Source organism: Hevea brasiliensis, chromosome 3 (assembly GCF_030052815.1).
Source record: "Hevea brasiliensis isolate MT/VB/25A 57/8 chromosome 3, ASM3005281v1, whole genome shotgun sequence".
NCBI lineage: Eukaryota > Viridiplantae > Streptophyta > Magnoliopsida > Malpighiales > Euphorbiaceae > Hevea > Hevea brasiliensis.
This window is the reverse complement of record NC_079495.1, coordinates 96,801,711-96,815,039: the sequence shown is the minus strand read 5'-3', so window position 1 is coordinate 96,815,039 and position 13,329 is coordinate 96,801,711. Positions and strand designations below refer to the sequence as shown.

At 30.2% G+C, this 13,329-nt stretch overlaps 1 protein-coding gene and 1 pseudogene across 1 annotated transcript; one reads left to right on the top strand and one right to left on the bottom strand.

Annotated features, from left to right (window-relative positions):
- Positions 1 to 5,450: 5,450 nt before the first annotated feature.
- Positions 5,451 to 7,856, top strand: LOC110652570 (L-type lectin-domain containing receptor kinase IV.1-like). Its single transcript, XM_021808186.2, has one exon. It carries the CDS (start codon positions 5,471 to 5,473, stop codon positions 7,676 to 7,678), a length of 2,208 nt encoding a protein of 735 aa, XP_021663878.2. The 5' UTR covers positions 5,451 to 5,470; the 3' UTR covers positions 7,679 to 7,856.
- Positions 7,857 to 8,168: 312 nt separating this feature from the next.
- On the bottom strand, positions 8,169 to 10,138 carry LOC110652571 (L-type lectin-domain containing receptor kinase V.9-like; annotated as a pseudogene).
- Between the last annotated feature and the right edge of the window lie 3,191 nt (positions 10,139 to 13,329).

Sequence of the window (13,329 nt, the reverse complement as noted above, 5' to 3'; positions counted from 1 at the left end):
AAATTACGAAAAAGCAAGGTTCGGGTTTACCTTTGCCGATTCCGACTTCGGAACGCGCCGGGACGTCGACAATGGGGCTAGCCAAAACCTCGGTCCAATCGGAGACTTTTCCAGCAGTCCATGCGGCCGAAATTTGCGGTCAACTGTCGAATTTCCGCGAATCGAGGATACCTACACGAAGCCCATAACACGGGGGTTAGTACATAAATTTTTCAGAATTTTCTAAGCTCATTTAATGCTCGAAATTACACTGCGAAGTTCCGTGGGACCCACCGAAAAACGTTGTCGGAAAATTTTGAAATTAATATCCCGCGAAGCTCTCGTCGAGTGGAGCGTGCTGGTAGCCTCGGTTTTCTCGTGGGATTCACGGTTTTCGAGAAATCTAGCCCAAAAGTCGAAATGGGCGAAAATCTTCCCGAGCAAAAATCGGACAATCCGCTCGATGGATTTCGGCGTTCTTGGTGTCTATGGAAAGCTCTCGCCGAGTAGATGATTTTAGACACAAGACCCGGTCCAATCGGTGGCCGGATCGGCCGGATTTGGCCGGAGAAACTGGACGCGGCAGGAGAGGAGGAGAGAGAAAAGAAAGAGAAAAGAGAGAGACGCGCGCGGGAGAAGAAAAAGGAAAGGGAGCCGGTTCGATTCGACCGGTCCGATCCGGTCCGGTTCGATTCGAAATACAAAATTTTGAATTTTTACTCTGCCTCGGGACCGAAAACGAGGTCCAAAAATTCCGAAAAAATTCCAGAAAATTCAGAAAAATACGTAGACTCCAAATATATTTTTAGTTTTGCCACGTGGTCTTTAAATTAATTTTTAAAAATCATCAAAGTTTATATTTTCGGAAAATCGAACCCGATTTTTAAAATCCGAAAAATCTCAAAAAAATTCCTAAAATTTAAATAAAATTTAAATATAAAAAATACTCATAATTAATAAAATTTTGGGGTGTTACAATTATTATTATATATCGCAATAAATTTATTTAAAATAATGAAAATAAAACCAATTTGACAATTTTTATAAAATATAATTAAAATTATTTTTAATTATTGATTAAATAATATTATACAAATAAAATATTAATGTTGAGTATTCATTAATTCCTTCACTATGCTAAGGGTTAGTAGCAGGTCAATTTGTTTGCATTGAAAAATAGAATGGATCGATACTGACAGTATTGAATAGCAAGGAAGAAAAGTCGGCCTATGAAGTAAGAAGGAGAATTTCATTCAGCTATGCTTCATTTATTTCGTAAAAATAATTTATTTATAAATATATATTTTATAAAAGTATTTATTTTTATTTTTAATTAAATTATTGAAAAAAATTTATTTTTTAGTGTTTAAAGCAAACGTTGATTAATTTAAAGGATGTTTAATTTAGCAATTAAAAATAAACTGATAGTTTTTTTAAGATGAAAATATTATCTGTTATTATTTGTTTGATTCTCCACTAATCATATATACTATATTATATTGTTGTATATGAAAAAAAGGAAAGAAAAAGAAAAAATAATTTTGACACAAATTATTAATAAAATAAAATGTGAAAAATTAAATTATTTTCATATTAAAAATAAAGTTAAAAGTATTTTCATTATTTTTACTAAATTTAATAAAAAATTAGCAGTTATTTTAATGACAGTTATTAATTATAAATTTATTAAAATATTAATAATTAAATTGTTTAATTTTAAAATTATAAAAACTAAATTATAAGTTTAATTAAATTTTAAGAATTAAATTATTAATAAAATAAAACTTTAAGAATTAAATTATTTTAATAGAGTTAAGAAAATTTTAATTATTTTTATTGGAATTAACCGAAAATAAAGAATTAATTTATATAATTATTAAAATATCAAAAATTAAATTATTTAATTTTAAAACTACAAAAAGTAAATTATAATTTACCCTTAAATCATTAGTCCTTCAGGAACACGTAAAGCAACTTTTAGGCTGGTCCTCTGTTTTTAAGAACTTCGTTTCAATTAACAAACTCCTATGTGTTCTTTTTTTTTTTTTTTTTTTTTTTTGATACCAAACTCTTATCCTAAGAAGAAAAAATTATTAGTCCAGGAAACTGAAAAACTTGGCATTATATTTAAATTAAGTCTGATAGAACACCCTAGGAAGAAGGGAAGTACCATATAAAATGATAAAATAATGGAATTGATTGATGTTTCCTTGCATTTTCTTTTCCATGCATGCTCATAATTTTTTTGACTATTACAGCTTGGTGGGAATGAGAGAGGAAAGATAATAATTAAGGCAAGATAAGATTGATTAGATTTTTTTTTTTGTTTGGATAAGAAGAGAAAAATAAAGATGAGAAGAAAAATAAATTTTATTTATTGTTGAGAATTTTTTTAATTTAGAGAAAAAATAAAGAATCAAATGAAAAAGTGATATTTTAACTAGTCAAATTATTTAATTATCTTCATGATTTTATTACTTTTTTTACATATAATTTATAAAAAATGGTAAAATAGTAATTTAAGTTATTTTCTTTTTACTCATTCTCTTCCCAAATAAAGAAAAATAAGTTTATTTTCCTTTCATTTTTCTTTTATTTTTCACTTATCATAAGAAAGGAAAAAAAAAATAAAAATTATTTTTCCTACCTTATTTTTCTTCCACTCCTTCGAGATATCCAAGCATAGTGTTAAGCTCCCTTGTAATTGATCTTTCATTGCCATTTTTTCTTCCCCAATCAAAATCATAAAAACTAATGTGTTAATTTTCTCTTCCACGTGATAAAGAATGTTATAAAATAATCATGAATGGTAACTAGGGCAATCAAAATCTAATCTTCATCAAGCCCAGCGATTACTTGTAACCATAAATAATTTTAAAGAAAAATTTTAACTATAGTTAAGGATTCACTTGAATGATTGAGTATCTAAGAAATATAATTTATTAAAATTTGATGATCTATATATTTGACTAAAAAATTATTATTTATAATAGAAGAAACATAGCTTCAATTAATTCCACATACTTGACTAAAACATTATTTATTTATAATAGATGAAACATAGCTTCAATTAATTCCTAGTCCCAATAAAAAATAATCTGTCTCTTCAGAATAATTTAAAGAAGATTGAGCAAATATAATTTTTTTTTTTTGGAATTCCACCATATAAAATTATGTTATGAAGAAAGAATACTTACACATAAAGATGCTGATGTGGCTAAGCCCAATCTTGAAATAATATCGTTTAGAAATTACAAGAATTTAATTTAATTAATTTTCTAATTAATTTTTATATTTAAAATAAAAAATTAATTTTTTAATATAAAAAATTCATTTTAAAAAAAATTATGCAAAAATTTAGTTGAACACATACCAATAATATGCAAAAATCTAGTTGAAACTCAAAATTACTATTTATTGTCAGGGAATTTTTTGGGTTTACACTTAATCTGTTATAATTTAAGACATAAAATATATGATAAAATTCATCTATTAAATATACAAATTTTATATATTTATATATTGAATTCACAATAATAAACTGGAATAATAAACTGTACTAGGCAAGTATTTCTGATATTCTCATATATTCCCATAGTATTAATTTGTAATTGATCATCAAATTTTTGGTGGCCTTTTTATATTATTTATATTTAAATAGGAGACTATTCATTTCCTTTCTCATATTATTGCTTATCCTTTGCAGTTTCTTTAAACTGTGAAGATCTTTCAATAAATTATCTTCGTTGCTTATATATATATATATATATATATATATATATATATATATATATATATATATATATATATAATGAATAAAACATATAGTAAATAAATAAAGTAATATAAAATTATAATAATTTTTCACTGATTAAATAAATTATGACAAAACTTCTGTAATGAATATTACATAATTATAATTTTGATTATAATATAATTTTATAATATAAATTCTATTATTAAAGAAATAAAATCACTCTTCGTCACAGTATTATACTAAATAATTGTATAAAATTTATAAACTTAAAAAAAAAAAATATAAATCCTTAATAGCTAGCCTATATAATATAATAATATAAGATTAAAAAATTATAATCATTAAAAGTAAAAGGACATGAAAAAATTAAAAAAACAACAAAATAAATATATTAAGCAAAAAATAAATGTCTAATTAAAGTAAGAGATTATTGGATTTGCCGTAAATATATCTTCGGCCAAAAAAAGTCGTATATATATAAATAAAATATATATATTTTTTAATTTAAATGACATAAAGGATACAAAGTTAAATGAAAGGAACAACAAAGGAATATATATATATATATATATATATATATATATATATATATATATATATATATATATATATATATATATATATATATATATATGTGTGTGTGTGTGTAGCCATAGAAAGAGAGAAAAAGCAAAAAATATAAATTAAAAAAATCTCATCTAATTTGAAATAATATGATAGAAAATTATTAAATTGAATTATATTTAATTTTAAATTAATAAATACCAATGAAAATTTATTTTATAAATATAAAAATTTAAATAATTAATTTTTAATTTAATTTTATATTTATTCAATAATAATTAAGTAATTTTAATACTTCAATTCAAATAAATTAGATTATAGTCTAAGTTTCCAAGGGATTTCCTCACCACACGATGTTAGCTTCCAAGGGAATTCATTATGCTTTAATTTGGCAGAAGCAAATATCCATTTTAATGTTGTTTTCCCACAAGGCGTCAAGCACAGACGAATTTAAAATCATTGTATTAAAAGGTTAAATTTAATATTTTATTTTTTATTATGAGTATAATAATTATTTATATCTTTTATTTAAAAAAAAGTAAAATAAAAATATTATTGTATAGAATTGATGTATGATCATTAAAATAAAATGTTGAAATTGACTATAAAAAATACTAAATATTAGAATTTAAAAATTATTTATATATTTTAGTTATCCAACTTTTGGTGTAATTTTTGTTTAAAATTCAGTTATTATTGATTATTTGTTTATAATAATAATAATAATAATAACAAAAATAATTGAAGTAAGACTGATATTATAATGTGTAAATATTTTTTAAAAAAATTTATGAATTTTGTAATAAAAATATAGTATAAAGGATATTATTTAATTAATATTTTAAATTTTTTTGTTTGAATTTTTTTATATAAATTTTAAATTTCAATAAAAATCAATTATATATATATATATATATATATATATATATATATATATTATAATTAACAAATTTTTTTTATCACTATCTTAAAATAACATAATATTAATAATATATTTTATAAAAAAAACATGATGTGTGGTCCTACATTTAAGGGCATCTTACCTCAGAATAGTACCGCCATTATCCAAGAAACTTCAAGGTTTGCGCTTGGCCCAAAGGTCCCATAAAAGTTGACAGAATAGCTGAACCGTGGTGCAAGGGGTCATTAAATTAATCCCTCCTGCCTAACATGATTAGCTCGCAAAATTTGACTACTTTACCCTCCTCTTTGGCTGCTTGCTTCCTTTCCAGAATTTCATGCTCAGGATCTCATAAATTGTTTCATGTGGGACAGCGATGGATGGGGCTGCGTGATCTCAGATGCAAGCAGCCAAAGAAAGTTAAAAAGAACGTCGAGATGAAGAAAAATTGGTCTAGGCAAGCGCAAGCCATGTTATTCAAAGCAGTCCTTTCGGTGTGCCTCTTAGTTTGCTTAGCAGCTTCCCAAGATCTCAGTTTCCGCTACAATGGCTTTCGATCCGCCAATCTAAGCCTTGATGGTATAGCTGAGATCACCTCTAGTGGCCTTCTGAGGCTCACCAATGACACCAAGCAGGAAAAGGGTCACGCCTTTTTTCCAAACCCAATAACTTTCAAGAACACAAATGGCTCTGTTTTCACCTTTTCTACTACCTTTGTCTTTGCTATTGTACCTGAAATTGCAAGTATTAGTGGTCATGGGATTGCCTTTGTGATTGCACCAACAAAAGGCCTCCCTGGATCTCTTCCCAGCCAGTACCTTGGGCTGTTTAACAAGACCAACAATGGTAATGATACCAACCATGTTTTTGCAGTGGAGCTTGACACCATCTATAGCAGCGAATTCGATGATATCAATGATAATCATGTTGGAATAGATATTAATGGGTTAACGTCTGAGGAATCTGCCCCAGCAGGATATCATACTGATTCCAGCGGTGGGCTCACAAACTTGACCCTTGCTAGCAGCCAACCAATGCAAATTTGGGTGGAATATGAAGGTACACAGAAGCAACTTAATATCACTTTAGCTCCGATTAATATGGGTAAACCCAGTATTCCACTTTTGTCTGTAGCTCTTGATCTGTCACCATACTTTCTAGATACCATGTACGTTGGTTTCTCATCATCCACAGGCTCTGTCCTAACATCTCACTATGTATTGGGTTGGAGCTATAAGATGAATGGCCAAACTCAAGCACTAGATCTTGCTCAACTTCCTAAGCTTCCGCGAATTGGACCTAAGGAGAGATCAAAATTTCTAACCATTGGGGTGCCCACAATTTCTGTAAGTGTGGTTTTCATAGTAATCTCTGGTTTAGTTTATTTCATAAGAAGGAAAAGGAAGTTTGCAGAAGTGCTTGAAGATTGGGAGCTTGACTATGGGCCTCACAGATTCAAATACAAGGATTTGTACATAGCCACTAAAGGATTTAGGGACAAGGAACTATTGGGTAGTGGTGGATTTGGTAGGGTTTATAAAGGAGTGTTGCCATCTTCCAAGATTGAGATTGCAGTAAAAATGGTGTCCCATGAAACAAGACAGGGAATGAAGGTTTTTGTAGCAGAAATTGTTAGTATTGGTCGGCTTCGTCACCGGAACCTAGTAACGCTCTTGGGCTATTGCCGGCGCAAAGGAGAACTACTTTTGGTCTATGATTACATGCCCAATGGAAGTCTCGACAAGTACCTGTATGATCAACCAAGGGTCACCCTGAATTGGAGCCAAAGATTTAGAGTCATAAAAGGTGTAGCTTCAGGGCTGTTTTATCTGCATGAAGAATGGGAACAAGTTGTGATTCACAGAGATGTCAAGGCTAGCAATGTCTTGCTAGATGGTGAATTAAATGGTAGATTGGGAGATTTTGGCCTTGCTAGATTATATGACCATGGAACAGATCCTCAAACTACTCATATTGTTGGTACTCTTGGTTATCTTGCACCTGAACATACTCGAACTGGAAAGGCCACAACAAAGACTGATGTGTATGCCTTTGGTGCCTTTTTACTTGAGGTTGCTTGTGGTAGAAGGCCAATAGAGCGAAGAGAACAAGCAGAGGATGTTATCTTGCTTGATTGGGTGTTCTCCTTTTGGGTCAAAGGTGAAATTATTGAGGCCAGAGATCAAAATTTGGGCCCAGATTATATACCAGAAGAAGTGGAATTGGTGTTAAAACTTGGTTTGTTGTGTTCGCATTCAGTGCCTGAAGTTAGACCAAGTATGCGCCAAGTTCTGCAATTCTTAGATCGGGATATTCCTCTTCCAGAATTGTCATCACTTGGCCTCTCTGCAAGTGGCCTAACATTTGCACACCCTGAAGGTTTTAGCGATTTTGCCATGTCCTATCCATCTTCCATGAACCTGGCATTCTCGCATTCATCTTCTGTAGCAGCGTCCCTTCTTTCAGGGGGCCGCTGAATTTCTCTCTCTCTCTCTCTCTCTCTCTCTCTCTCTCTGTTAAATATTAGTTTCTCACTTACTCTTCCCTTTTCATCTTGCTTGTATGTATTTACTGATAATAAAGGTCACTGCCTCCTGGTTTTATAGAAATTAGGGAGCAAAATAAAAGGGTGCACAGCAACAGCCTTTTGTTCTATCGACCCTGTGATATGGGTTTCCTCAAAATATTCCTGTAAAATTTGCAAATAAATTACTGCCAAATTCCAAAGTTAAAATTGATTAAAAAAGAAAGCAAACCGAGTAATGGCTTTAAAAAATACCAAAACTATGGTGGCTTTAGAACAAATTGAAAATAAACTACCATCTTTTGAGCTTCTTATATCAAGTAGCAGGCTACTAGCATTTTGTCTGAAATAAATAAGCTTGCGCATGCACACATATAGAGAGTAATTTTTTATGTCTACTTGATTGACCATACATGGCAGCAAATCTAGTTCAAATGATGAACTCAAATCTCTGACTCATGAAAACTATGAGCACTTCTTAAAAGCATTTCATAATAGCAAGCTTGTTCTTTTCGAATATGAGTATCAAAATTTTCAGGGAGAAAAGCATCTTCTTTCAAGTATTTTAGAACTCGTATCATCTTTGGCCTAATTTCTGCAAGATTATGTGAGCAAATTAGTCCAAGTTTCAAAATTACTTCAACCTCCTCTACGTTGAAATTTTTGTTGAGTTTTGGATCTGTAGCACTCAAGATCTTCCCTTCTCTCAAACATTCATATACCCATTTTACCATAATCACCTCTTCTGGTGATGCGTGCGGCTCAACCGGCCTATTCTACGGCAAGCAACTTCCAAGCAAAATACCCCAAATGCATAAACATCAGTGCTTGTAGTTGCCTTGCCGCTTCTAGCAAGCTCTGGTGCATTGTAGTCCAAAGTGCCGACTATGTGAGCATCATGTGCATGTTTGCTACATCTTGCAAGCCCAAAATCACCAAAATTTCCATTTAATTCACCATCCAATAACACATTGCTAGCCTTGATATCTCTATGAGATGTAACTATTTCGCTTTCTTCATGCAAGTAAGCAAGCGTTGAAGCTATGTCTTAAATGATTTTAAATCTTTGATTCCAATTAAGAATAAACCTCTGGCTTATTAAACAGGAATTTTTCAAGACTGCCATTAGGCATATAATCATAGGCCAAAAGAAGCTCATCTTTGCTTCGACAATAACCGAGAACCCGAATCAAATTGGGATGTTGCAATGACCAAATTGTGCCAATTTCCGCAATAAATTCTCTGATTCCTTGTTTGGAATTATGAGAAATTCTCTTCACAGCCACAAGGGCATTTAACATAGGCAACACCCCTTTATAAACCTTTCCAAAATCCTCCTTTTTCAAGAATATCCCTCTCACTAAAACCATTGGTGGCGACAGAGAGCTCCTCGTATGAGAACCTATGACATCCAAAATCCACATCCTAGTCTTCAACTATCCACGTGAACTTGGTCTTCTTTTTATTCCATATAAAGATGAAAGTGACTATTATTGCCATCAGAGTCATTCCTGTTATGGATATTCCAACTCCCAATGCTACTTTTCCCTTTCTGGTTATCTTTTTACCAGGTAAAGATGGAATGCAAGATAGATAAAGTTCTTAAGCTTGCTCATCAAATTGAAAGCTGCAACCTAGAGCATCTAGTTGGTCTGTGGAGGAGAAAAAACCCACAAACATTCGGTCCAAGATGACCCGTGAGATATCAATATCGAAAGACAAAAGTGGACGGTTAGGCATGCTTGTGTGAATTGGAGACAACGTAATATTAAGTTGATTCCTAGTGGCATCATGCTCCACCTAACCTGAATTAGTTCCCCGCTTGCAAGACTCAGATTTTTGAATTCTCCATATTTATTTAGGAAATAACCTGCAGAAGCTAATTTGACAGATACTAAGCTGTTGATGTCGATGCTAGCATGATTATCATTGATATCATTGAATTCTTGGTCTTGGAACGTATCAAGCTCAATTGCAACAATATGATTAGATGATATTACATTAGATGTGTGGTTCAGTATGCCAAAAAATTGCCCTAATGAAGCTCTATGCGATTCTTTCGAAGGAGCTATCAGAAAGGACATGCCTTGACCAGAGAATTTCGAATTCTGGAGGGGAATAGCAAATATAAAGGTGGTAGAAAAAGAAAACACACTAGCGGTTGATGAATTCTTGAAGTTCAAGGGCTGAGCACAAAAGGCATGGCCAATTCATGACGACTGTTATCAGTGAACTGGAAAAGACCATCAGGCATGGCCTCTGCTACGCCACCCAGTTTTAAATTCCCGTAGAAGTTAAAGCCATTATTGCTTGGAGCTGCCAATTTGATGAAGAGAAATTTGACAAACATAGTTGGGAATTGATAATTAGTGTGAATCTGTTCACCTTGTTGTGTTCTCTTCCTATTTCTCATTATGGATGGGTATTTTGAGTGTGTGTTTTGGTCCGCATCTACCTTTTGGCATTTTTTTTTTCTTTTGTCTATAGGTACATGGAGACGAGGAGATCAAACCAGGAACGTGCTCCTACGTTCATTGTGCCCTTGCCACTGAACAAAAGCCAGTGAGCTACCTTTTGGTATCTTTTTCCCCAAAAGTCAGAAGAGCTCATAGTGAAAATTAACATGCAGCTACCTCTTTGGACTTTTTATATTATTTGATCTTTGGACTTATCATGTGACAACATGTTTTGCTTGATTGGAAAATAGAATACAAACATTTTGAAAAAATAAAACAACTTTTTCAGGAAAAAAAAAAATTCAAGCACAAAAGGACGGATAGCTTAGAAAGAAAGGGTTAAAAGATTTGACTTTTCTTCTAAATTACATGACAAGTTCTAAAATGTATTGACATATCAACACATCAAATCATTTAGTTTGGCATTTTCTCATCTAGCGTGTCAAAAAATTATTTGCATAGTTTTTTTTTAGCTTTCTCACATACATATAGATTGTAAATGTGCCTAAAATGCTAGAATCTCAAAAATTGAATTAAAGTACGCTTAAACTTTTAATCAAACAACTATGCATTGAAAATAAAAAATAAAATTTTCTAAAGATTTCTTCATATTGACCTACCACTAATATGTGTTTTGACGTATGGGGGCTTGATATGTCTTATCAATTGTTAAAATTATAAAATTTAAATATTTAAATGTATAAAAATAAATTATTTTCAATAAAAATAATAATATATCAAAGTGTGAGATAAATTATGAGGATTTGAGACGAGGAGAAGATCTCCCTGTCTTCAACCCACATGATATTAAAGTCGAATAAGATTAAAGAGAATTAATCGAGTTTAAAGTGAATTGAATTGTATTTGAAAACTTTTTTCATTCTTATTATTAGCATAATTATAGTAATTAGTATGATTATAAGAGATTTGTATAGCATAATTATAGCAATTAACATGATTACAGGAGATTTGTGTAACATAATTGCAGTAATTATTATTTTTATCTAAATTAACTCATATTTTTATGTATAAATAAATGTAATATCTTTATAAATAAGACACAAAAAAATACACAATCCTTTCATTCATTACTTATATTTTTTCTTCTAACACTTACAATCCTTTTATAAACTGATCTCTTTCTAGTCCATTGATCTCAACTGGCCTATCATGTCCGTCATCATTTGCAATAACATAACATAATCATTACAGCAAAAGTTAATTAAGAGGACATATTTTCATCTGGATCAAAGAGCTTAGTACTGATAAACATTAGTATTTGAAGCAATAATTTCTTCGGCTACTACTTCTACATCGTCTTCTACCTAGTTCTCATATGGGACAAAACTACATTGTTTTAATTAGTTGTGTGCTTTTTTCTTTAAATAAAACTATTTTGTTTAATTTTTTAAAATAATATTATGTATTTTTTAACAAAAAAATCTTTAAAAAAATTAGTGTAATTAATGAAATATTTGATTTCTGATATAAATTAACTTTAAAGATAAAATAAAAATAAATATTGTCATCAGAAAATTAAAAATAATGACAAAGATAAAAATTTTATTGTAAACTTAAATTTTGATAATAAAGCGCCTAAATAATCAAATGGATTACGAGGATAAAATATACACAAATAAAACTTAAAACAAAAAGAGAATAGACTACTAATAAATAAATAAAAAATTAAAAAAATTAAAATGAATAAAATAAATTATTTTGCATAAGAAGCCCTAGCTAATTATCCATGTTAATGTAGTTACAATTAAAAGGATGAATTCATAAAAATTTACGAGTTATCAAACATCTACCAAACATCTACCGTATAAATGTGGGAAGGGGACATTGGCTTTTCCAAAAGTGCCATTCATTTTTTAAAATTAATTGTAATTATATTTTTGTTATTTAAATTAATTTTAGTATTCGTATAAATTTAAAATTCTTCATACTACTTATATTTAATTTTAATTAAATATAAAATTTCATAAGAAGTAATTAACTAAAATAAGAAATTTTATCTTTTATAATTTTGATCTAAGAATTTCTAAATTTGAAAAAATTTTCGAGAATTAATGTTGTGATTAGAATGATTATGAGTTGCGAATTTGAGATGTACTTCAGCATTGAATAATAACTACAAAATAAAAAAGAATTAGCACCCGGATGAATTGGTTACTAATATATTAAAATTAGTTGCCAATCGATTTAGTAATCTATTCCATCAGTCGTAATGAGGCTGATTATTAAATCGATTAGCAACCAATTAATAAATTGATTGTTATCAGTAATTAATTTAGAAACTAAAAATTAGTTATAAATAGTAATCGATAATCAAACCGATTGTAAAATTAATTTATTTAAAAAAAAATTATCAAAAGAATATTGGTTGCTACTTGTAGCAATCGATTTAAGCAATCGAAATCCATTGCTAATAGCAATGGATACATGATCGGTTATAAAAATTCAGTGTCTTTAATTTTGTAATTTTGCAACCGTTTTGCATCAAATTCTGGTCTGAATCATTTTTGGCAAGACATATGGAAGCTAAGACTACCAAAATCTCAGTTTTCATTTGGAAATTAATGAGGGAGGGTCTTCCTTGCAATGAACTTTTAAATCTAAAAGGTCACATATACCAAAAGAATGTTCAGTTTATAGCGACATTGAATCGTTGAAACATCTCTTTTTCTTAGGTTCGAGAGCAGTCGAAGTCTGGATTCATTCTCTAGTGAGGTTGAGGTCTAATCAATTATCAGGGTCATCTGTTAAAGACTTATGGTCAGAAATTTGGTCCTATGTTAGAAAACACGAAAATGGTGATGATCTGGTTCATATGGTGCGTTTCATATTATGGCAAATATGGAAGGGATGGAATCTCTTTATCTTTCAACAACAGAGGGTAACCTTTAATGAGATAATGGGATTGGCAATTAGGCACTTTGATGAATAAAACCAAGCGAATCAATCTCTTCGAATGAATTTTGCGTCTCCATCCTCATATGGCTCTCAATTCACCTTGCCTCCGAGGGATAAAATAAAAATCACCTTTGATGGAGCTACAAAAAACATAGAAATCTGCGTGCAGTGGCAGCCATAATAGGGGATCATGCTTGCAATCCATGTGGTTGGTCTCTTAGAAGATATCAAG

Coding starts and splice junctions, on each gene's coding strand:
- LOC110652570 (XM_021808186.2), top strand. CDS start 5,471: ATGATTAGCTCGCAAAATTTGACTACTTTACCCTCCTCTTTGGCTGCT.